Genomic DNA, 24,280 nt, shown 5'->3' on the forward strand with positions numbered 1-24,280 from the left:
TTCAGCAGGCCCCAGCTGCACAACTTCACGAGCCTGCAGTTACAAGAACAGTCAATCCCAGGACCCAGACTGGGTCTTTTTTTCTAGTGCCCTGAAGCTCAAGTTCACCCCCTCCATTCCCAGTTATGACTCCGGGCTTAGTTAACCTCAACCAGGGACCTTTTTGGTAGATGCTAGGGTTTTATGTCTCCCCCACTGCAGGTATGGGGCATTGGTTCTGGTTACTCAAAGCATGAAGCAAACCTGGTGCTCTGAACACAGCTGAGGCAGTGTCAGTAACACTTAACTACTGAGAGAGAACTGATTTATATATATTGACACTGAAAATAAGCTTCTAAGGTTAAAAAGAGGTTAAAGCCCAGAGTCACAAAATTCATCAGTTGAGTAATAGTCAAGAAATAATTGAAATAACACCACATAGCCCAAGAGACTTGTCAAACAGTCTTCAAGCTGGCCTGCGACCTGCACGCACAAAGACAGCTGTCCTTGGAGCGGGCCAGGCTGCACTCCAGCCTGCCGTGGCCTTTTCACATTTTAGGAATCTTACTGTAGCCTAATAAAATTAGACTCCAGATAGACTCAGCCTGCCTACAGGGGAGGTAACAAAATTAAGTGCTTTTGCTTTACACATCCATAGCAATGCAGTTTTATATAAGCTCCCAGATGATAAACAGGACCCTGCCTGCTGTGGGCACATCCACAACACCAGTCCCACATTTGTGCTGAGTTTCTGATCTGCTGATGCCTTAAAGACACTTGCCTTTTCGCAACATGGGCTTTACTTAAATGTCATCGGTTCTTTTTAACAGGCAAGCCGCCTCTTTATGTATTTAACATCCTACAGCTTAGCAATGTTTAATATTAAAGCTCCTTTCTTTCCATTAGGTCCTGTTATACTGTATCTTTTTTCCTTTTATGCAACATTTATCCTACTTTGTTTTTAACGTTGCTATGCTACATGTCTGCTGTTCTCAGGAAAGTCCTCTTTATCTCAGTGCCTTGAAGTACTTTGGTTTCTTTGAGGGCAATTCTCTCCCGACAACTAGCTCACAGTCCTGGACCAACACACCTTAACATCAATCTTCTGTCCATTTTAATGGAGCAGAAAGGGCCAAGGCCTCCAAGAGAGGCAGTTAGGCAAAGCCTTGTCAGTATGGTTTTACGCTGTTCCATTCACCTCTGTATGCATCTCTGTGTCCAAGACCGACTTTGTCAGCAGCCCACAGTGGAGTACAGTGAACACTTCGAGGTCTAACTCTCGGAAGTATGGGCGATAGCTCTGCAGCTGTGCCAGAGGATTTCCTGCCTCTCTCTCAGCAGCACTCTGAAAAGTAAATGGCAGAATTAAGGCTGCAACCTGTAAGACTGTAAGAGTTTTTAGCTCAAATAAAGCTACTTCTTTCATACAGGTTTCTATATTTTGTGCCAGGTTGGAAAAAAAGACTAAGAAGAATTCACAATAGCTAGTAGAGAGACAAGCACATAGAATCAGAAGCATTTTCATTTTTGACTGTACATTATAAAATTTTTCTAGAAAAAAATACTACTTAGGAAACTGGAATAATCTTTGCTATCTTTCTGTGAATCAGTGGCCATTGAGAAACCCGTTCTGGACTTGCACCATAAACACCCATCAGCACCATGAGAGATGAAGGGACATGTTTTTATCTTTGATAAATGCCAGGATGGTAAATCATGGGATGCTCTGTTGCCCCTGGTTGACAATCTGTAAGTTCCTAGAGACTTGCTCCACACAACCCTGTCAGAGGTGCTGATGTATGTTACATGTGGCTCACAACAGGATTTCTGTATTCTGTCATCCTGGGCAGGGCATGGCATCTAAGGACTAGTCTGGGACCAGCAGTATGGTTAAGTAGGAAAGATTAGACACATTCCTTCCCAAAACTGTTTGAGACTTTCCTTATTCCCTGTAACTTAAGTGATTTTGCTATCATATCTGACTCAGTTATCATATCTGTACAATAGTAGGTAAATAGAAGCACATTTGCCTGTCTGAAGTTGATAAAATGGACTCTGAATAACATTTTCTATTAACAGTGGTAGACGTGAGGCCCTGTGGGATGTTTACGAAATCCCGGCCCTCAGGATGCTGAGCCCAAAACTGAGCACACGCCCCTGGCTTCTCTCTTTCAGCCAGCACAGACCTTGCATTCCAGACATGATGACAATACTGTAAGAGATTATTCAAAAGAACAGGAAATAAAATCCAATAATTCATTAGTTGATAGGTTTGGGAAATAGTTCTTAGTATGCAATGAAAATGGATCATTTTGAAGATACCTTATCATGAATTAGTTAGCGGTGTCCCTGCTCACTGCAGGGGGGTTGGACTAGATGACCTCTAGGGGTCCCTTCCAACCCAAAACATTCTATGATTCTATGAATACCTTGATTAAATACCTCAAGGAAAATTTGCCAAATGAACACCCATGACTGAAGCAGACTAGGATCAGTGGGAGATACACTCCTTACCAGGGTTTGTATTTTCCAGATTCATCTCTCAATTTCTGGCCCGAGTCTAAGAATGGCAGGTTATTGCAGTAATTTGAGAGATGAGACACTGGCTTAACATAGAAACCTTCCATAGTCTTAACCAGAGAGTAACTAATAGTATTGTCAATAATCCTGCATATTTGTGCTGCCCTGAACCACACTGCCTGCTGGAGAGTGGCTGGCCTCTGCAACAAACAATTTTCAAAATTCAGATGGGAGGCAGGTGTCAGAAAGGAGAATTGAATCACTTGACTGTGATAAACTTTTGAAATTAACAACCCCTCTCTTAAAGCTTTTGTTTATGCTTCTACGACATCTTCCCTAGTCTGTCTGTCTTGCAAGTCTCCAGGGGTATAAACCTACCTTCTCCAGCTCGGAGAGCTCAGTATCAGGCTGGTTTCCCTCTGAACTGTCATCTGCTTGAGAGCGATCCGCAGAGCTGGCTTTGCTCCCATCAGCCTTTTTTTTCCTTCCTTAAAGAGAAAAGCAACTTCAGAAACAAAGGCTACACTGCACTAAACAGCACCTGCAGCGAGAGAAACATCATAGACTGTACTTTAATGAGCCCTAAGAAAGCATGGAGCACGCACAGGTGTCATCCGTAGTCAGGATCACAGTCTGAAAGAGAATCAAATTAATCTGGGGCTCCCCCACAACCAGCTTCCCTTTTATAAAATCACAGTAAGAAATTAAAGCAAGTCTCACTGTTCTCACTGTAGTTTAAACATCATGAAGTGATTGCAAAAATGAGTGGGGCATCATCTTAAAAAATGCTTGAACCAAAATTTAATGTTTCTTCCTCAGACACAGTACTGAGAAAGGAAGAGGACCTGGAAAAGGAAGATAAAACACAACTACAAAAGGGACTTGCTCCTCCTCCTACCTCTTTCTCCTCTTCCCAGCCACACACACCTGACGCTTGCCTTGAACTGACTCAGGAAGCCTGATCACTGGTTAAGCAGTCAACTTGTTAAAATAGCAAAAAACAAACCTGGCAAAAAGTAAATAGCCAAAATAGCTACAGTGTAATAACACAGGGCAGGAAATCAAGCAGCTGAGAGTGAAGGCATGAGGAGGAGAGCGAAGCTTTCCCCTAGTTGTTGGCAGTAAACTGTTTAATTTAGCTCAGCTACAGTGAGATGCTGCACACCTAAAGGAGGAGCAAGGCTGGTGTCAAAACTGTATGTTCTCAAGGCTGCAACCCATGATCACAGCACTCACTGATTTTTTTTTTGTAGGCAAGACAAGCTAAGCTAAGCTCAGGAATCTCTTGGGCTGGGCTTACTAGTCTGAGCAATTCTGCTCCTTCAATATAAAGTATCTAAAGTGGTGGATCCTCCTCTTGTCTGCAGAACATAATCATAACTTTCCTTTTGCCTTAATCACTCTTATGTGATAGGTCCAGTCCCCACAGAATGGGTTTGGCACAGGAGAAAAGGGCTCGCTGATCCTGTGGCCTCCAGTTGTTTTCACTGAATGGAATGGGAATTTTTGTCCAGTGTGGCTCAAAGGCAGAAGTGTTCCCAGGAAATGTTAATCTAAACTAGAAATAGAACTAGACACAGAAAGAACAAAGCAAATCTACTTCAGCTTGAAAAACTGAAAGGCAAGTTCTGTTTCTTCTCTGTGGGAGCTAGCAATGGAAAAGGACAGAGGAAGCATTCCCTTGTGCAGTAAAGCCATGACAAGGTTCCTAAGAGATCAGTCAGGTACAACCTAAAGGTCAGGGGCTTCCAAGGCAGCTCAAGCCACAGGTTCAGTACCAGACAATTGCACAAACCTGTCAAAGGCAGAACAACTTACTGCTGCAGAAAATACTTTGGCAGGCGAAAACAGTCAATGAAAGCCCTAGATTTTCACTGTTAAATGCTAAACATCAGCTTTCCCAAAGAGACAGACTATCCAACACCTGTTTCAAGTAGGATATTTTTACATCTCCACTTCAGCTGCAAAAGGAGTTGATCAGGTAAGATTTCAAGCTAGACAGACCTTGCTGGGAATTCTGTGCTCTATGCACACACAAGTGCAATACGCCAGTCAAACCCCACATCACATCCGTTTGCTTAAATGTTTTAAACTTTCTTTACCATTCTTTTTTCTCACTGGACCAACAGCATTAATGGACGGCACGGCCTCCAGGGCTTCAGAATCAAAAGCAGCTGGTGGTGGGACATAACCAGGGGTTGCTGAAAGAGTAGCAAATGTAGAAATTGGGTTATTTCAGCTCCTGAATGACAAAATACAGGCAAGATACATATTTAGAGGAAGTACCGTATGTTTCACCATCCTGGTGAGGATCCCTCTACTCTTATGCTTAGGTGCATTTAGCTCTTATTAGCCTCGTCATATGTCCACACTGCACTGGAGTTACAGCTCTTCGTATTTCTCCAGCCAGGGAGCATAACAAGTCCTCAGCTGTCCTTGGGCATCTGTACATGTTGGTGAAGCTTAAAGGGCTGTTCTAGCATGTCAGAATCCTTTCCATGCTGGCCTTGTAGTGCTCTCAGAACAGAAGAAATGTGTTGTGACTGCACTTTATTTAGGATGAATTTGGTCTGTTGCTTTACAAACACAGCTCTGAATGGATGCTTGTGTAAGGGTATGTGGAAGGTGAAGGTGTATTCTTCATTACGTTTATCTTATCAAAGACCTTTTTGATGTAAAATGAGATAAGTAAAGGGGGAAGCCATAAACAAGAACAGACACAAACCTGGTAGACAAGGGATAATGGAGACAATGCCAAAGCCCAAAAGTCTCCAGTTTGTAAATGATGGGCCATTAAGAAACTCCAGGCACGGCTTTGGGAATGGACACCTGGACTTTGTAACTGGTAAGATGGGAGCAAAAAGAGGAATTTGAAGATTTGGGATATTCTGATGGGGTGAGAAGGGTAGAATTATGCAAATTAATAAGGAATGTGCAGGGAAGTAGGGTGGGGAGGAATGAAGAGGGCAATAGGCAGAAACAGTGTAAAAGGGACTGGCCGTGAGTAAAGCATTGCTGGCCAACAGAACTGTCTGATCAGCAGTACGCTTGTCTGACTGAACTCGATGCCAATCACTGCAGTCTGTCCTATGTTATTATGTACTTTCCTAACTATATTTCAGCGTAATCTCACTATCCTCTGTGTGTATGCACGTGTGAGCACGTGTGCCACAAGAACTAAATGCTGCTGAGACCTGTGTGAGTAAACACTGGGCCAGCAACTACAGTTGGACTACCCTGGGCCCGAGGTGCCAGCAAATGGAGTGAGCGAGGGTCTCGGTGGCAGTAGTTATAGGTGCCATAGTTCCTAGGCGCATCTCTACAGGTCACATAGACTTTGTGTATGGAGCCTGTGCCTGTGAGATGAGTGTGTGAGTGTGCGTGTCTGTTTGCCAGCAAGCAGCAGGTTGGAATAGCTGGTGAGCAGGGGATCCGTGGAGCAGATTAGAGGGCCTGGGATCTAGGCAGGTTATTGGGCAGGTGGAGGGGCTGTGCCAATACTTGTAGTACCTGCAAATGTTCGTGTGCTTGTGACTCTAGAGCATGTAATTTGTGTGCCTTCTTCACTAGTGAACTTCAGTCTTAAGCAGCTGAAGAGCAGGATGGGGGCTTGGCTGTCCACACTTATGTTTTATGCAAGTCCTGTACATAGGTACTGTTGAAAGCAGGACCTTGTCAGTGGCAGTCTGTGTAGCTGTGTCCATTAGCTGGGACAGAGACCCCAGGGACTCCACAGAGGCCTCCAGCAGCCAGACAGGAGGAATTCATGGGCCCAGAGCAGCTGGAGGCAGCAGATGCTTATAACATCCCTTAACAGCTTCTTACAACCTGAATACTGGAGAAACATGCTGTTTCTTTAGGATAGAAGCTGGTTTACTCCAGTGTCCACCATAGTCAGGCAGATTCTGCCAAGTCTGCTTGGGAACAGTCAAAGGGATGTCACTGAGGAGGTGACCAAGAAGGGCAGTTTGCACTCAGACAAACTGAAAACAATAGCTGTCCATGCATGAACTCTTAGGCCACTAAAAATGCAGTATGTGTTACCACCTACTTCCTCCATTGATGTTTAAGCCAATCCCTTTCACTTCACAGTTGGTGCAGGCCCAGAACATACAAATGTTTCATACACACCTGCCAAGCATTTTCCCAGCACAGTCTGCAGCTCTGTGATGTTCTGTAATCGAGTCAAAACTTTCCCCTTCATCTCAGCATCCTGTTGCTGGCAGAAGGCATTTACAACCTAGAGATACAAACCAAACTCACTGACTTCAGGAGACTTGCGCCCACTTTTAGTATTTTTTCTTTTCTGAGTAACATCCTCAAGTCCTGAATAAGTACACGACACAGCACAAGTGGACTGTGTGACCAGATCCAGACTGCAAGAACAAAGCTCTTCAGAAGCACATAAGAACATGGACATAATCGGTGCAATCTACAAAAAACAATAGAGCAACACCTACAGGTCTAATATTAACTGAAGAAGAGGAATTAGCAGACAGCACCTTGCCAAGTTTCTGTGCTGCTTGTGGCTCTGGAGACCCTTTGGCACTTCCCAGGTCTCCCAGGAAAGTGGCAGTCCTGGGAGAAGAGCAGAAGCAGGGAGGACTGGGGATGTGGAATGGCACATCAGAAATGCTGACATAGCTTATGTTATCAGAATAACTCCAGCGGGGAACATTCCCACTGACCATCAATGCTAGCAAATACATGGTCCAAATCTGCTTGACGGCACTACATTTCACCCTTCTGTAAGCTCACAGAGGCATAGAATATAAATATATATCAATATGTATTCTTTCTTTCTGATGTACCCTTCATAGTTTAGACACATATTTGGATTTTACAGCATCCTCCCTGCAGCAGCAAAACCGATTTTCATACGCCGAAATGTGCCGGAGTGTACAGACTACAGCTGAGTAGCAGGTGGAAAATTCACATCAGCAAGGCAGTCTTTAGAGCCTCTGTCCAAGAAAGCAGGATAAAGGATAAATGATAGTGAAGAGAAGAACATGGAGAGATCACCCAGGACCTTGCTGGAGGCTTCCAAGAGGCAAGACTCTTCTTCAACAATTGCACCCCTGAAGCCTAGGGTTAGTGTTTGTAAGTGCTACTCCTCCGTGACACTCCAAAACATGCTGACGAGGCTCTACTCACCTCACGAAACCAGTTGAGAGCATAGAACAGGAGAGAGCACAGAAATTCCCGTTCCTGTTTGGATAGGGAGTCCAGCTTCCCTTCAACATCCAGATCAGTCAGGTACAGGGGGCAACCTGGGACAGAGCAGGAAGAGAGCATGTGGGACTGGGTTTGCTACCCATCCTTTGGTCTTTGTGTGGACAAAGTCTCTTACCAAAGCCTATATCAGTTCCAGTGGCTATCTGGAGTAAGCCTCGTCACTCCACCCCCAGACAAAGCAATTGTCTCCCCTGCCTCCCCTTCCCCTTTGTGGGCAACAGAGCATCTCAGCCTCCTTCACAAACTGCACAATTCTTCCTACAACTGCAGGAAGTCTTTGCAGATGTGGGACAGGAACAAGTTAGGCAGACTCACTCTATAAAAAGTCCATTTCCCATACCTAATAAGGCATCGATCTCCTCCAGGCTTCCACTGTTTTGCTCTCCAGTGTAGAGCCTCAGGAATCGGAAAGAGGGTGATAGACATATCGGTGACACTACTCTGGGGGAAAAAAAAAAATAACATTGGGTGGGTCCTATGTTTTATATATATCCAGAATGCCAATCTCTTTTCCATTATGTCCTATGTCCTCCCCATGCCACCTTGCCTATGCCTTCTATATTGCTTTTTGCAAGTCCCAGCAACACAAAGCAGAAATGTACCACATGATTAAAAAAAATAAATTAAAAATTGGTGATCACCAGTTTTCTGGAAAAGCATGTAAGGACAGAAAAACTGCTGTAATAGACAAAACATAGGGTCAGATTTGTTTCTGGTAGAAAGCAAAGTTGAATAATTTAGAAGGAACTATAAGAAATTGCACAAAAGACAGCTGTGAGCAGTGGAGAAACCTCTTGAATGTTTTGCAGTATGCCACTGCTCACATTCTGAATGAGGAAAATTAATTTTTTTTCCACAGATGTGCATAAAGTAGCTATATTTTATTTTAGTGATCATGTCTTTTTTTAAGTACAACTGAAATCTCAACAAATTGTTATGACAATAAATTATGCAGGATATGAAGGTGCCAGTTAAAAAAAAAAAAGCCTTTTATTACTTTTAACTTTGATGCCTTACTGTTTAATTTGATGGTTTTATTTCTTAAGTGCTTCCTGTTCCATTCTCCAAAGACAAAGCCCGTATTTCTCCATCAAATTTCACTTGTGTCTGCATGTTTGTGGTTTTGCTCTGGAGCACAAGTGTACGTTGTCAAAGTACAAGTGAAAGTGAAAATGAATCGTGCGTTGTTGACACACACTATGTCTTTGGTGACTCCCTATTTGAGAATCATTGCTCAAAATATTAATTTTGCCACCTCAAAGTTGCCTATGCATCTCAATATGGCATTCAATATCGCCGTTACACTGGAAGAGAGCGCTACTATTCTCATGTGACAGATGGGAAACAAGGCAGATGCAGGATCACCTAAACAGCCCGAGTCAGAACAGACTGCCAGTTCCCCACCAGGTTATGCCTCTAAACCTATCTGAATATGTCTAACAGCGAGAGAAGGAAAAGAACACTGGAAACTGGTAAATTCTCTGACCAGCTCCTTATGAGGCACTTTGGCATGCAGGGCTGGTAGCAGTGTAGTGCACCAAATGAAAACAATTCCTTTAACTGTGGGATGACTGCAAAGCTAAGTGTCAAAGTACCTTTTACTTTGGTTACTCATTCCATCAGTGACCCTGTCAAGCTCGCTCTGCGACACCAGTGGTAAGAGGTTAATAGCAATTGCTCCCTGACTTTCATCTTCATCCAGATTGTACAAGGACTTCACTGGGAACAAGAATGAACTGCAAGGAAAGACAGACAAGCTCCTGTTGACAAACTCAGTTCTCAGAGACATTACAAATACTCAGCCTGTGATTAGCATACCCATCCACTGTGGGGTTGAGATCCACCACAAAGTCACTGGGAAAGTCCTCCACCAAACTCTTCCCAAACTCATCCTATAAAGAAAGGAAAAATACCTGTTCAGCAAAGGGGCTCAATGAAGAAAGCTTCAACAGCAGCAATGGAAAACGCACAAGGTAAGGCTAAGCAAAATATCCTGGAACAGCCACAGCAATGAAGCCCACTGCCTGCAAGGAAAGCCAAGGCCTGCCTTTAGAGACAAAGCCAGGAAACATTGCTAAGTATGCACAACCAATTTCTTCCCTGCTTTTTGAACATGGGCTTGTCTACAAGTTCCGCAGTGCTGCAGAGTCAGAACACCTGGCTGGAAGAGGGAAGCAGCCATAGGAAGTTCTCTAGCCTAAGAGCCAATCATCAGAACTAAATGGCTATAAAGTGCTGGCAGTTTTATTTCACACAACGTGTCCCACATACTTCACATGCTTACACCGTTAGAAACAATTAAGGGAGAAGTAAAGTAATAGATGTGACAGAGACTGGATAAACAATGAAAAGACCCCAGAAAATCTGCACAGAAGTTGTGAGAAGAACCTTAGCTTGCTTTTACATTTTAGTCTTGCAAGGAAAAAGGAAACCCTCCTTCCTTTGCTTTTCCTCCTCAGAGCACTCAGCTGGACCTCAGTAGACTGGCATTTCTAGCCCTAGGCACAGAGCAGTCAGAGCATTTCACAGCTCCCTGGTCATCTTCCCTTGTTCTAACACAAAGTTCCTCCCTCGAAGTTCCTCCCTCTGTAACCAGCAGGTGCAAAGAGCACTTGTGCCACAAGGAGTGATCAATTCCACAGCAGCCCTCAATGCTCTCCTGGGCCCCAGGATGGCTTGCTACCCTCCTGGCAGGCACAACACACATGCAGAAAGAGCTCTCCAGTAGCCTTCACAAACCTCTTCCTATTACCATAAATACCATTTATTTACTTATTACCATAAATGACTGTGGCTCTTCCAAGTCCTTGAGCATCAGATAGCCTTAACAGTCTGAGCAGAAGCCAACTTCAATACTAAGTTTAAAGTTCTTTCAGATTCTACTTTTATCTATTAATTGTAAATGCAGGCTTTGATATGTCATTTAATTTCCATTAAAAGGCTTCCCTGTTGTCATGTAAAAGTTTGCATAAAGGAGGCTGATAAAGCACAATGAGAAATCTGCCACAATCAAAAAAAGCTGAAAGAGATGAAAGGATTTTGTATCTGATCAATCTCTTACAGGAACCTTAAGCATATCTTGAACAAAAAAACAAAACAAAATACAAACAAAAAAGAGTTCTCAGACTGGACTGAAATTGACTCTGTTGGGCCAGTGCCTGGAAAACACGTTTCTGAAGAATTCATTTAAGTGCTAAAGTTCAAATGACTCTGCAACCTACCAGGAGCTGCAAGTCCAAATTCCCCTTCTGCTTCTCAATCAAACTGGCGAATTCATCATAGTACAGGGCCAAGACCTCTGGTGTTTGTTCACAGCAGAAGCCCACAAGGTCCAGTAAGGTAGAAAGCTGAAAGGAGAGAGAGCAGTCTGCAGAAATGGGTAAGGTAAATGGATCCAACTCAAGCTTTTACCTCAAGTCTCTCCTCCTTTTACGCTAGTTTACTCTCAGGCATATCTAAAGCTTCATCTCTAGGGTAACAGCCCATGGTGACTGGTCTTGCAAAGACCCGGTTTTAAGAAGGAACATGGATCTTTTAATGTCCTGGCCCTGCTCCACCATGAAATAACACAAAGGAGTTTACTTGGGACCACCCTTAAATAGAGTGCCAGCCTAGAAGGTTCTTCAACAGGAATTAAGGAAAAAGGCCAAGGCTAGGCCAACCCTGTACAGAGGTGCTTTCTCTAGATGGCCTGAAAGGCACTGCTGCTAGGCTGAGGGGAAGGTGAAGGTTGCCTTTGGCTCACTGACACAGATTGTCTTGTTTCTTTCCTTTGTGTTTGAAATAACACCTGGATAGAAGACCTTCACTGGATGGCTGCAGACTGCTTGTCCTGGAATAGCCATAGGCAGGACCAGCGGATGATATCTTAATATAGAACTTTGTTTCTCCAAAACAATTTTTAATAGATTCTTGGCTCTGCAGTCAACATACAAGAATCCCAGACCCAGTATAGCTACACACATACCACTTCACCTAGGACTGTGTTTCCAGTCACACCTCCTTGCTGGCCATATCTTCCCTCTCTCCCACACTGCCCATACTTGGTACTCACCTGGCCATCACGCTCGCTATTCAGGTCTGGCCTCTCCAACGAATTACCATCTCCTTCATTTCTGAAAGCAATTGATAACCTTGCTTTTGTTGCACAACACTTAAGAGATGGCAAAACCCATCACACACACAAGGTTCTCTTTACAGAAACCGGAGAATTATGCATGAAAAATATGTTCTTTGGAACATTATTAGGAAAAGACCTGCTGCTGTTTGGGACCTTCAGGACAAGACTCAAGGTCTTCTTCAAGGATATGCTTTTTCTAACCTGTTGAAACCTAAAGCCTACTAGTCATCCCCATAATGAAGTCCACTGACTCAAGGCCTGGAGCTAAGATGGGCTCCTTTTCTTCAAGTAATAAACAGAAAAGCATTTCGTTAAGAAGCGCAAAATCAGCAAGCTACATAATGCTTCCCAACACCAACCAAATTCTTATTTTCCAGGTGCTTTAATCTTTTTCACAGCTCTTATCAGGAGTTTGCCTGGTTTATGAATGTTCATAAATTATTTATACAAAATATTGGAAATTGTCATGGCAATGCCCAGCACAGCAGTAACAATCTTTCTCCTTGCTTCTCTTTTAGATTTCCCTGTATTCAAACATGGAGCACACTAGGTTATTCATCCTCAGTGTCAGAAGCTGATCTGCAGTCAATCCACCAGCGTTCAAAATTTTTTCCAAGTGATAGGTCCTGCTGGTGCTAGTCAAGGCATCCGTGAACAGATGTTAACAAGAAATTCAGGATGCCTTTGAGGTTAGCAGCAGGCAAGCAGTATTGAATGGGTTGTAACACAAAATACTGCAGTCTGTAGAAAAGTTTTAAGTTCCTGGATTTGATCAAGACGTGCATGAGCAAGAAGGCAATGCCCCACTTTCTTTATCCCACTCCCTGTTTGGTCTGAACTGAAAGCATGTTAAATTAATCTTTGCTATGTTCTCTCTTACCTTTTTAATGCCACACTGCCTATCATGGTAACAGCACCAATAATCCCCATTTGTTTGTGGTTGGGAACTGTGCTGGAGAGCCATTTCCTGATCACCATGTGCATATCATCCTAAAAAGAAAGACACGGACCACGTCACCACAGGGGTACTTGTGTGCATCACTCACAATTCTATTGGCATCTTCACATAATGTCATGTCCAAAGTTCTGCCCAATCCCTTAAACTGATAAACTGTAGATGAAACAAAGACAGAAGCCTTAGCTAAGCAGACAACCATGGGAGAGGGCTGCCAAGTGGGTCGTGACCAAAGCTAAGGGACAGCTTGGCTTCCTAATACCTAAAAAGCAGATATCAGGAATTAATTTATTTCAAAGCAGGGATGGAATAATGAATGCACTAAGCAGAGAACCCGCTTATTTTAGCCAGTTAACAACAGTCCTATTGCTAGCTTATGCAATGACCAGTGAAGAAGAGCAGCATCCCTGTTATGATGAGCAGCATTCTCAAACTGTGACAGAGCATGTGTGAGAACTCAGAAGCAGCTTCATAAAAGCAGCAAAGATCTTGCAGGCCATTGACAAACATTATAGAATCAAAACAGCCCTGGTTGCACTGATTCTTATTAACTCCCCCTACTGGTCCTGCAAAGGAGGAGGTTGACCCATACAGAGATCCTCAGGGATTGAGAGCTGCCTGAAAGCACAATCTCTGACCAGAAAGGGATTTTGAGACAGAGGAGATGAAGGCTTGAATTATGCTACACAAACTACCAGTACCAACAAGTTCAAACTGGTAGCAGAGAAAAGGACAGTACATGGTTATGTCATCCTTCCTTGACCTTCGCTAGGCAAGATGCCTCTGGAATGGCCTGTGCAGTGCAAGGACAAATGCCTAATCTGCCTGTAGAGACTCTTGTGTCCAAGAGATTTTAGAAATACAGTTAAGAGAAGGCAAAGAGGAATCTGGTTTCTGGGATACTGATTTCTTTAGTGATCTACTCCTGGAGTCTTTGGTATCACTGAGGACAGAGTCAAACTGCCAACCTTGGACCCCCACAGTCACAAACTCTCAGCTCAGAATAGATTCTACATCTTACACACCTCCCCTTCTTTTTGCAATTTATGAGAGTGACAGGCAGAACACTTCTTCCTGATGGCTACTCCTTCTGGGCTGCAAAGCCACCTTGTGTGTTGCCAAGGTAATTTTCACAAGACAGACAGACTTGGGGGTGTGTGTGAGGAAATTACTGAGGAAAGTAGTTCAAAAGGAGCTAAACCTATCATACAACGGTAAATTTTGGCAGTGAGGAGCTCCATCTTAACAGGGTGAGTGGGAAAAAATGACTACAGACATGCTGCTTTACATGCCACAGACCAATCAGGAAGAGAGGAAGAGCAGTCTTCCTTCATAGTCTCAAGCTAGCATGTGCAAACATACCCACAACTAGAAACTGTGCAGGGACTCAAAGACAGACAAATAGTCCTAATTTCTAGGATCTGAGGTTTAAGAATGGGAAGATTTTAAACCCAGACATGTCCACTGTGGAATAAATGTCTTTGAGGTATTTCTTTACCTGATCACTGCCATGGACAAGGAGCCAGAAATCCAGACAAAGATATCTGATACCACCGCTATTATGCTGCAACTGACTCATAAAAAGTATCCTGTGTAAAATGAATATGAATTTAGACAGACGAGGTTTGATAGCTTCTCGTGTTTAAACTAGAGCCACAAAAGGTGTGAAGTCTACCACTTCATAGCAGAGTCCTCTGTGCTGTGCAGCTCAGTTCTTCTAACATGAGTGTCTTTGTTGGCTCTGGTGTACAAACATTAAGCAGCTGAATAGAGATGAACATCTCGGGGCAGAAGCAGAACTATGCTTTCTGAATACTTCTAAATGATGGAGAAAACAAAGCTTGAGAAAGAGGCTGCTGAATTTACACTTTTGCAAGTCTTCAAGGCTCAGATAGACAAGCCACAGCCAACCTGATATCATGTTGCTGACAGTCCCACTTTGATTGTGAGGTTAGACTAGAGACTGCCATCAGTCCCCTTCCACCAACATTTCTATCAACCCTACATTTCATAGATGTGCAAGAGAAGAGGACTTTTCCGGAAAAGATGTGAGGTATGCAGTCACCATGACAAGTCCTTGCTATACAGGGTAGGGAAGTCTGGAACCGCAAGCTGACTTGCAGCCAGTTGGGGAGAAGAGAATTTTAAGCTGAAGGACATCCATCACTGTTCATAGATGAGGCCACTATTCGCACAACAAAACCTCTGGAAGTTCACCTAGAAAAAAGGACCAAGGTGCAGCCGGAAGCCCTTTCTGTCTGTCACTGCTTACCTGAATATAGCTTCCTTCTTGCCTCTGGCTGAATGCTAGCGTGCTGAGAATGTAGAAAAGCTTCCGGATCTGGCATGGATTCAGTTTCTGTGTAGAGTCTAAAATGGTCTGTAAGAGAGAACCCACAAACTAGCTCACATATATCAAGAATCCCTTTCCATGTTCCAAATAACACACCAACTATCAACTGCAGGGAAGCCAATTAACTTCACCTTTTTTGTAAAGGCAGGACAAAGCTACATTCAAATTAAATAAATGTAAATGCGGAACTATTGGTCTTGGCCTCAATTATTGCAGTTCATTTTATCAGAGGCTGAATGGGAAGAACAATCTGCCTACCAAAAGCATTTTGGGAGTGCTCCAGTCCCAGTAGTGACAGCTATTTATCTTCAATCACAGGCTTGGTCACAACATTCAAAGCATTTGACAAAATGAACACTATGGGTTTTTTGCTAATATTTCCATTACAAGTCCTGTAACAGTCAAGTTTTTAACAATTTAGGGGTGGAGTTTTCTTTGCTGGCTGGCATTCTCAGGATATTTCTTGTTCCAGTGCTTCAGTGAAAAACAGTCCAACTGTTTCCCAGAGCCACGCTAGCTTTCCTACCACTGACACAGCATTCTGCTGCCATTATTTTTCTTCTACTACTGGCCAACCTGGAGCAGGATTTGAAACAAGGTGCCAAGTTTGACAGGATTAGATAAGAGCTTTTGCATCCCTCAAGAAAATTCACCTAGTTTTAAGATTAAAAAATAGCTGTCTGTTCGGGGAGATGATTTGTGCTAAGATCTGCATGTTCTCTCTGTGCTGGAAAGGCTCCAGCTCGCTGTCAAACATGCCAGGCATCTGCAGCTCTACAGATCTTTTCACAGGTAACTGGCTAGTGTCTCAACCACCTCCAAGGTGCATGCCAAACACAGTACACCGCCAGAGCTTGAGGTCTGGCCAGAGCATCAATTAATGTGTTTCACATACAAGTTTTGGTGGTGTATCAAAGATCGGCCCATAGGAACCATGAGCTGTAAATGATCTGCCAGCACAAGAACATGCAAACAAGGTCAGGAGGAAGGTCAACAGGTCTCAGTGGACTGCTGTGGGCAAGTACTCCCTATTGCACTCCTGACAACAAATTCAATTATAAGCAGGAGTTTTAAGTTGTCTGTTTCAAGGACTACTTTCAACCCTGAGTCCTTATCACATCCTCCCTCTGCCAGGAGGCAAGCGAGTCCTGTTTTTTCCTGTTATGCCCATCAAATGTGTGACAGATTGCATTGCAAATTCTTATGGCAGGTCTTAATGCCTTTTTAGCACATTTTAAGCAAGTAATTTAAATTTAACAATCAACCAGCTAAACAGCAAAAATTATACAACTTTCCCACAGTGTGTACTTCAACTACAGAATCCACTGATACCAAGTGGGCATGAAAAAAGTCAGCAGAGTAGGGAGAATGCACATACCCATACTCTTCAAGGGCTCTTAAACACAGGATGTCCTTAAGCTACACATCACCACAGATGGGAGAGTGTTCAAGAACAGTATTGTTACATGCTTGCTTTGCTGTTTTGCTCTTCCCTTAATCTCCACTTTAACTACTTTCAGAAACAGGCAATTGGGCAGGCCTCACCCTGCTTGTCACTCTGAGGAGTTAAGAATCCATTTTTCTCCCCATTGAGTACTCTCTTCTTTTTAATTTTAGGACATAAGTCTTTTCCTATCCCTGCCAGGAGTTTGGTTTAGGATTCAAATACTGGCTAAAGTACTGTCGGTCTTTCAATGTGGTAGAACAGGCAGTCCATGAAGGGGGCAGGTTTTTGCCAAGTATTTGAAATAGCTGATGTTAATAAAAACAGCATTTTCCTTCTGTCATAGGTGTCATTCCAGGCCTGCACTTTAAGCCTTCTACAGTTCCAGGAAAGGGTAATTTTTTTTTTTCTTTGTCTATCTCAATTTCCCCTGTCAAAATATCATAGAGTCCTATCTTACAGCTCACCCCTTCATAGTAGATACCTTTCACTTCTGACCATTATATTTCTCAAGACAGATTACAGCTTTACAGCTATCTGTTCCATTTTCCTGTTCCATTACCTCCATTTCTGAAAAGTACTGACCTATTCTGGATCTGGGGCAAAGTGGTGTAAGGGTCCCGAAATGTCGCATGCCCCCAGAACTATTCATACCTTCACGAAGGTGGCATAGCGCATCAGAAGGGATGTGTGCAGCACCACCAAATCAGTGAGCACATCCAGAGAAACGTCCAATTCTGCCTCACTTCCACTGCACACGTGAGTCACTAAAGCAGTCACAACCTCCTGAGGAAAAAGCCCCCAGAGAAACCACAGTAAAATGTCAACAGAAAAATGTGTGCTCTGTTCTACTCCTATAGAATATGTTGATCGAGTACAAATAATCATCCTAAAACTCAGCCGTATTACTCTAATTCCCTTCTCAGTTCACTCTTTAATTCCTGATATCCATAGCATTCTTTCTCTTTGAGCCTGAACTTTTTTCAGTTCTAAAAGATCCCACAATTCCATAAAGCAGCTCTTCACCAAATTTTTCCTCCCTGCTTGCTAACACTACTGCAGCTTCTGCTCTTTGCTACCATCACATATAATGATAACAATCTACCCTATTTTCTTAGGCGCAGACAACATTGCAACTTACCCAGGATACATTGCCTCTAACTTCAGCAGTTCCAGTCTCTTCCTAATCTTTATCACCAGCAGTTCAAAATTTACATTTTTGTTTCAAAAATCTTTTTATGGCCTTACTTCAGTTGACTTCTGGACAGGGATCTCTCTCCACTCCCATCCACTGTCTGTGGCTCTGGGCCTTTCCTATGTCACTAACTGCTAATACAGCCATCCTCCTTTGAAATTCTTAACATCTCAACATATTACCAGACTCACTAGCTTGTTGCAATATGCCTTCACATACCAGGTTCTTCCCAGTTGCCTTTTTGTTTGTCTGTTTAAGTCTGCTGTAATAAGCAATACAGATACAACACTGGAAACAGTCCTAATTAGAAACACACTGTGCCAAAAAAAGTGCAAATACATTCAAAAGCTTGTGCAGAGCTGTCTTCAATCCCCAAATTTTCTGATGTCAGCATGTCACTAGGAACTCATACTCAGAGCTGAAAGTCTAGTCTGTCATTATTTCAGATTATGTAGAAGGAGTCCAAGTTGGTCAGAGCTCTGAGGGAAATCTGCGTAAACTTTTTCATCACAGTAAGTTGCCCAAGGAAAGGGAAAAAAGTTTCAATACTAACTATAACAATGGCTTTTTAAAATAGAGGATGCTCAAAGTGACTAGGTAAGACAGAACAGGAATATGAATTTATGAACAAACCTCTGTGACCCTGGCGGCCAGCCCTGACTTCCTGGCTAGATCCCTGTCAACTTGTTTGCTTTCTGAATTATAGCAAACCCAGCAAAGTCTCCTCTGCTCCAGAAGTATTTTTCGTTCTGTCACTTCTGAGACCTGCCTGTTTGCTCCCTGCGCCTCCCAGCCATCTCTGTGCTTGAGTCACTTGCTACCAGAGCCTTGCTGTGGCTGTTCTCCATCTTCTGCTTGGCCTACTCTACAGAGAACTTTCTCCAAAGGCTTCCAACTACCTCAAATACTCTCCCCCTCCAAGATCATGACATACATTTTAGAACAAAGCTCAAACACAAATAAAACAAATGCCATCCATCACCCTATACCTGCTGGCAGTAAGAATCAAAGGCTGCAAAAGCTTCTTTGTACATGCAGCTGCCAAAGGAGACTATGGCTGGGTGTGCAGAGTGCAGAAACGTCTGAGCAAGTGCTAGGATTGAAGGGAAGAAGTCTTTGATAACCTGAAACACAGACATCATGAAAGAGGAGATTATTGCTGCTCATTTTAAACACTCTCAGCTCTCTAAATAGTGTGCTACAGCTCATCCCAAACAGTTTGCCCAGTTTAATAGGTGCTTTCCTGCCTTCTCTGACTGTCCTCTCTCAGACAAACAGGCAGAAAGAGTAGACAAGGCACACCAGAACAGGTTTCTCCAACCTTCTCCACACAAAGCATTTTCAGATTGGTTAAGAAGCCGACCTGCAAAGCTGCAGAGCTCACAGCAGAATATGCCTTACAGGTGACACCAGGGAAGTCACATTACAACAACATACCACTAAATAAAAGCCCCAGGACAGACACGCTCTTGGCCTTACTGTAACAGAAGGACTCTGCTACATCAAGATACTCAGAAAAATTTAACTTAACACTTAGCTTAATGACACAGAGCTCCTTTGAACAACAAGCTCTTATTCAGATGTAAAGTGGCCTAATTTACTTTATCTTAGCTTATTCTGGAAGTTAAACTAAAACTGAATTAAATGCACTTATATTCAGAATAAAATGTGCCTACTTAAAGCATTATTATACTTCAATTAATTAATTTTAAATTCATAACCCAGTGTTTCTCATCTGCCCTCCACCTCCGACAAGCAGCACTGTCATTTTTTGTTCTTTTCAGTTTTCTCATAGTAAACGGTAATTTATGTTACATTGCAAACATATGCCAAATATGCATACACATATTCAGACCTAGAACTAATTACACTTGAAAAACAGTGCATGTAAACATATGAACTTCTAAAAATACTGTGGGAGACAACAGCATGTCTGGAACACACAGTAGACATCTTGGGCTAGAGCAAGACTTCTTAGGTTGAGAGGTTTTGCAACAAAATAGAAAGCCCATCCAATTCTGAGGAAAGCTCATCTCTAAAAAAAACCACGTGAAAGTTACACCAGAGGACATGTGCCTCGGGAGATTGATCTGGGACCAAAATTAAAAAACAGAACTAAGTGTACATAGCAGGAATAGTATAAATAGTCATTAAATCATCATCTAACAAATCTTTGAGAGATAAAGAAGAGGGAGACCCAAAGCAGAATCAGCACTGACCATTGAATGATTTTGGAAGGCATTCTGCATCAGCTGTTCTGGCATGCAGCCCAGTCGAATTTTGCTCTTCAATACTTTTTCAGTTTGCTTCCTGTTCTTGGCGTTTGTAGAATGGATTAGCAGCAAAACTATCAGATCCAGAACCTTTTTGAGGAAGTAACCACCAATCATTATGCTGAAAAGATATTAAACAGTCCAGACAACTACACACTTTGAAATCAAAACTGAGAAGAAAATCAAGAGCTCAAAAAGCCCCGACAGCCACAACTGTAGAAAAATCTCATCAGTCCAACAGGACAGAATTAAAGCAGGATAACTCTGTCCCTTGACATTTAGAAGGGATGAACTAAGAGTTACAAAGAAAATGGATAGCTATTATACCAGGAACAAGTTAAATACCAGAAGAACCACCTGTGCAACATCACCGGCAGTTTCTGCTCCAACTAGAAAAATATCTTAATCTACAACCATGAAGAAAGCCCTTGCAAGCACCAGCAGAAGAGGACACTCCCAGAGACAAGTGTAGAGTCAGAAGTATTACCTTATGGTCAGATACAGACGAGTTGTTCTCAATAGCCTAAGAGCAAAAAAACCAAGAAAGCTGTTATGTTAAAGTACAATACTATATTCCAAAACCAAATCAAAAAAGGCAGACACCAAAAGAAATACTGCTTACAGATTCTTCTCCTCTACAGCAGGACAGCTATCAAAGCCAGCAAACTGTATCTTGCCAAGAGCAGAGAATCCAGAAGGCACTCAAAAAAACAGCACGGAAATTCAGCTTGAACAAGGATGTTCTCAAATAACATCAGGCTTGAAAAATGAACCAAGGTACTGAGCAATGAAATGTTGAGAACAAGAAACAGTCTCATGGTTTACACTGAAATGCAATTCAAAATTAAATGTAGCCCAATACCAGCCAATATTAATTTCTTGCTGGATATTTTCAAGCACCTTAAGGCTTCACACAGCTCAGTCTCAACATACAGATATACATTTTTTCTCTCTTGAATACAGGAAAAAATAAGATTATTTTTTCCAAAATTCTCTCATAAACATGCAGAACTAGGCTTATCCTGCATTTCAAGATATCGGGTCTGTACAGTGGAGCCCAGCTGGCCATCTTGCAAGCACCATGAAATTGGTAACTGAGGAAGAAAGCAGACTAAGCAGACTCCTGAAAAAGCATTGCTAATTTGGAAATCTGTATCAGCAAAATGAAGGGCTAACATCTTTTGATATTACATTTGATTACAAGAAAGGCTCAGGCTCAACCTAGGAGTCCAATTAAATAAGGAAACAAGGAATGAAGTGTCTTACCTTAATCCAAGCTTCAGAGACATCTTTCTGAAATCTCACAGCTAACTTGATCACATCAAAAAGTAGCTTCACACAATTTTGGCTGGTGGTTACTTGACTCATGGAAGAACTGTAAATGATCAGAAAGGAGGAAACTGCCATTGTAAATACTGCAGCCTAGCAGTCACAGCAGCTACTTAAAACAGCCATTCTCTAGAGGGAATGCGGTGGCAAGGATAGGGAGTTTCAGAAGAGTTTCAGAAAAGGGTAGAAGCAGAGGTCGCAGAATCAACCAAAAACATACTGGAGAGAACTTAAAACAGATGGACTAACAGCAACATTATTGTAAATGGGGTTGCAAACCCCCATGCAGACATGGATGCAATTGGCTCAAAAGGAACTACATGCATGGCAGGGGAAGCCGGCTCCCACAGGGATTGACAAATGTGTTATATTAGCACCAAGTGTGAAGGAATAAAGATGTCAGCACCTTTACTAAATTAGGCCCATGTACGTAACCATGTGTGCCAGAGAGACCAGATAAAGAAGAGCCAAAGTTATCTCGTCCCATCACACTCTTGGAGAATCACGTAAACCAGCTCAAGTACCTGGCCTGGACTTGGCTTTTAAGCTTCTTCTGGGAACCTAGGATCTGCAGGGGCAGAACACACGATGACAGATCCAAGCTCTTACGAAGATCAGAAATCACCTGTAAAACACAAATCCCAGCCCAAATCACCGTGAAATATGAGGGAAAAAAAGGCAGAGGAAAAGACAAATCAAAAGCTCATGTATCTGTAAAGAGTTCTAAGCATTTAACCATGGTCAAACTTTTTTTTTTTATACTTAGAAAGTGAACCAGCCATACTTTGCTCTTCACTGTCACACACATCCATGCAGAAAGAAGAGGATTTCTTAAGAGTTACTCCATGAAACTCCCATCTATATTTTTATATCAGTGTATACACATGCTGTTTTCACAGTGGTCTCCTCAAAAGATTTGGGTAGATCACAATACACATCTGGCTTAAGCTGAGGCTTTCTCCAATTATGAAAAAAAGCAAGTTCAATAGTTCAGCAAGGCTGGCTGAACATATGTAATTCATTTTAAAAATAGTCTGGAGTATGTTTCCTCAGATAAAGCAACTTGAAAAGCCAAGGAAGCTCACATCTTTGAATGGAAATGGTCCCCCAACAGGAGAACCACCCTTGCGGAGATGCTTCCAAAACATGATTTAGAACAGAACTCAGTAGAGAAAACAAGAAGAGAATTACCAAGTTGCAGTCCCAGGTCTGTTGGACATTTCACTTCTGGAATTTAAAACCCTTAGAAGGTCTGTACAGTGCAAAACTCTTAGATAAAATTCAAAGGCTTAAAGTTGCCACCTAACCACAGTTTTTCAGTTTAAGAGTTTAACTCAAAACAATTTGACTGCTTTCAGTTAAGACGATTAAACCAAAAAAAAAAAAATTTAAGAACAAATGAGAAAAATCTGCAATAGCCAGCAGAAAGGAGGAGGCTTCAGTTCTCATGCCTGAAAGCAGAGGACAGATACAGCTTCTACATGTGCTTTGATCCTTGGCAATATTAAAAATTCTACTTGAAAACATTAAAGCATACACCACTGTGTGTGAAGCAACTGCTTTCTGATTAAAACACGCACTGGATTAGACAACTTATTGGTCTTTAGTATAGAAAAAATACTGTACCTCTACTGCATCTGCTGCCTTGACATTATGGAGGATGAATTTTACCACTACAGGCAAATCATCCAGTTTTACAGAAGGCACAATGGTCATGGCAGACTGCCGCACCTGAGAAGAAAGCAATGCTAGATCAGCTGTAAGACTGGCTTGCAGAAACATAGTTATGTTAGAGGGAAGGAAGTGTTAGTGGGAAGAAATCTTTGGAGGCTTATAGTCCAGCCTTCTGCTCAGAGCAGGAATATTGTCAGTATTAGATCGATGGGTCTTGGCCAGTTTTAGCTTCTCTGACTCCTTTCCAATTTCAGCAAGCTTGGGAATTTTGAAGGCCTAGGAGTCAGGTTTAGCAAAATACTTTGAATGACCAAACAGCTGTAGCTCTCATGTTGCTAAGCAGGGGCCGGGTTCTACTCAGCTGCTCAGTAAAACCTCTTACCTCAGCCAGAAGGTCTGCATCAAGATCCAGACGAGAAAGGGCATCCAGGATTGGAACTGTTAGCCGTCTGCCTTGTTTCAGCAAGCAGCTGATACACAAGAAAAAGAAAACAAATTATCATCTTAATAGAGCCAAGAATGTATCTTCAGTAAATTGTATGATTCCAGTTGTTTTTGTGGTCACTGCAAAAAAAATCTCTGAAACTGACAACAAAATACGCCACCGGCATTATAGAAAACTAAATTACCACTTCTCTCTGAACACATAATGAAAGGCACAATGGGCCCACCAGATAATCCGTTTAATTCAGTGTCCTCTTCCCAGCACTGGTCAATAGGGAACAAACAGAGTAAGAATTGGATAAGTATTTACAAATGCTTCCTACATAACTGGTCTGGCTTCCAGCAAGCTGCGGTTTGGCACCTTCTTGACCAAGGGATTCAGCTATGTTTGACAGCCTCATGGGCTTTTCTTTCCCCAAATTCATCTAGAATCATAGAATGGTTTGGGTTGGAAGGGACCCCTAGAGGTCATCTAGTCCAACCCCCCCCTGCAGTGAGCAGGGACACCGCTAACTAGATCAGGTTGCTCAGAGCCCCGTCCAACCTGGCCTTGAATGTTTCCAGGGATGGGGCCTCCACTACCTCTCTGGGCAACCCGTTCCAGTGTTTCACCACCCTCATTGTAAAGAATTTCTTCCTCATATCTAGTCTAAACCTACCCCGGTTTAGTTTAAAACCATTACCCCTTGTCTTGTCACTGCTGGCCCTACTAAAAAGATTTTCCCCATCTTTCCTATAGGCTCCCTTTAAGTACTGAAA

At 42.6% G+C, this 24,280-nt stretch overlaps 1 protein-coding gene across 1 annotated transcript in view; it reads right to left on the bottom strand.

Annotated features, from left to right (window-relative positions):
* The window catches only part of FANCD2 (FA complementation group D2), a 50,416-nt gene that overhangs the window by 15,166 nt on the left and 10,970 nt on the right, over positions 1-24,280 (bottom strand). Inside the window, exons 10-30 of the mRNA XM_035894661.1 lie at positions 23,460-23,547; positions 23,030-23,134; positions 21,928-22,028; positions 21,341-21,449; positions 20,562-20,597; positions 20,021-20,164; positions 18,791-18,925; positions 17,261-17,392; positions 15,082-15,189; positions 12,735-12,844; positions 11,789-11,849; positions 10,956-11,081; positions 9,553-9,626; positions 9,330-9,470; positions 8,075-8,175; positions 7,654-7,769; positions 6,631-6,739; positions 4,602-4,700; positions 2,878-2,987; positions 1,178-1,324; positions 9-33 (exon numbers count right to left, since the gene is read on the bottom strand). Coding sequence (XP_035750554.1) covers positions 9-33; positions 1,178-1,324; positions 2,878-2,987; positions 4,602-4,700; positions 6,631-6,739; positions 7,654-7,769; positions 8,075-8,175; positions 9,330-9,470; positions 9,553-9,626; positions 10,956-11,081; positions 11,789-11,849; positions 12,735-12,844; positions 15,082-15,189; positions 17,261-17,392; positions 18,791-18,925; positions 20,021-20,164; positions 20,562-20,597; positions 21,341-21,449; positions 21,928-22,028; positions 23,030-23,134; positions 23,460-23,547 — 2,177 coding nt within the window. The remainder of the gene's footprint in view (positions 1-8; positions 34-1,177; positions 1,325-2,877; positions 2,988-4,601; positions 4,701-6,630; positions 6,740-7,653; positions 7,770-8,074; positions 8,176-9,329; positions 9,471-9,552; positions 9,627-10,955; positions 11,082-11,788; positions 11,850-12,734; positions 12,845-15,081; positions 15,190-17,260; positions 17,393-18,790; positions 18,926-20,020; positions 20,165-20,561; positions 20,598-21,340; positions 21,450-21,927; positions 22,029-23,029; positions 23,135-23,459; positions 23,548-24,280) is intronic.

This window comes from Egretta garzetta, unplaced genomic scaffold (genome assembly GCF_000687185.1).
Source record: "Egretta garzetta isolate BGI_Z169 unplaced genomic scaffold, ASM68718v1 scaffold215, whole genome shotgun sequence".
NCBI lineage: Eukaryota > Metazoa > Chordata > Aves > Pelecaniformes > Ardeidae > Egretta > Egretta garzetta.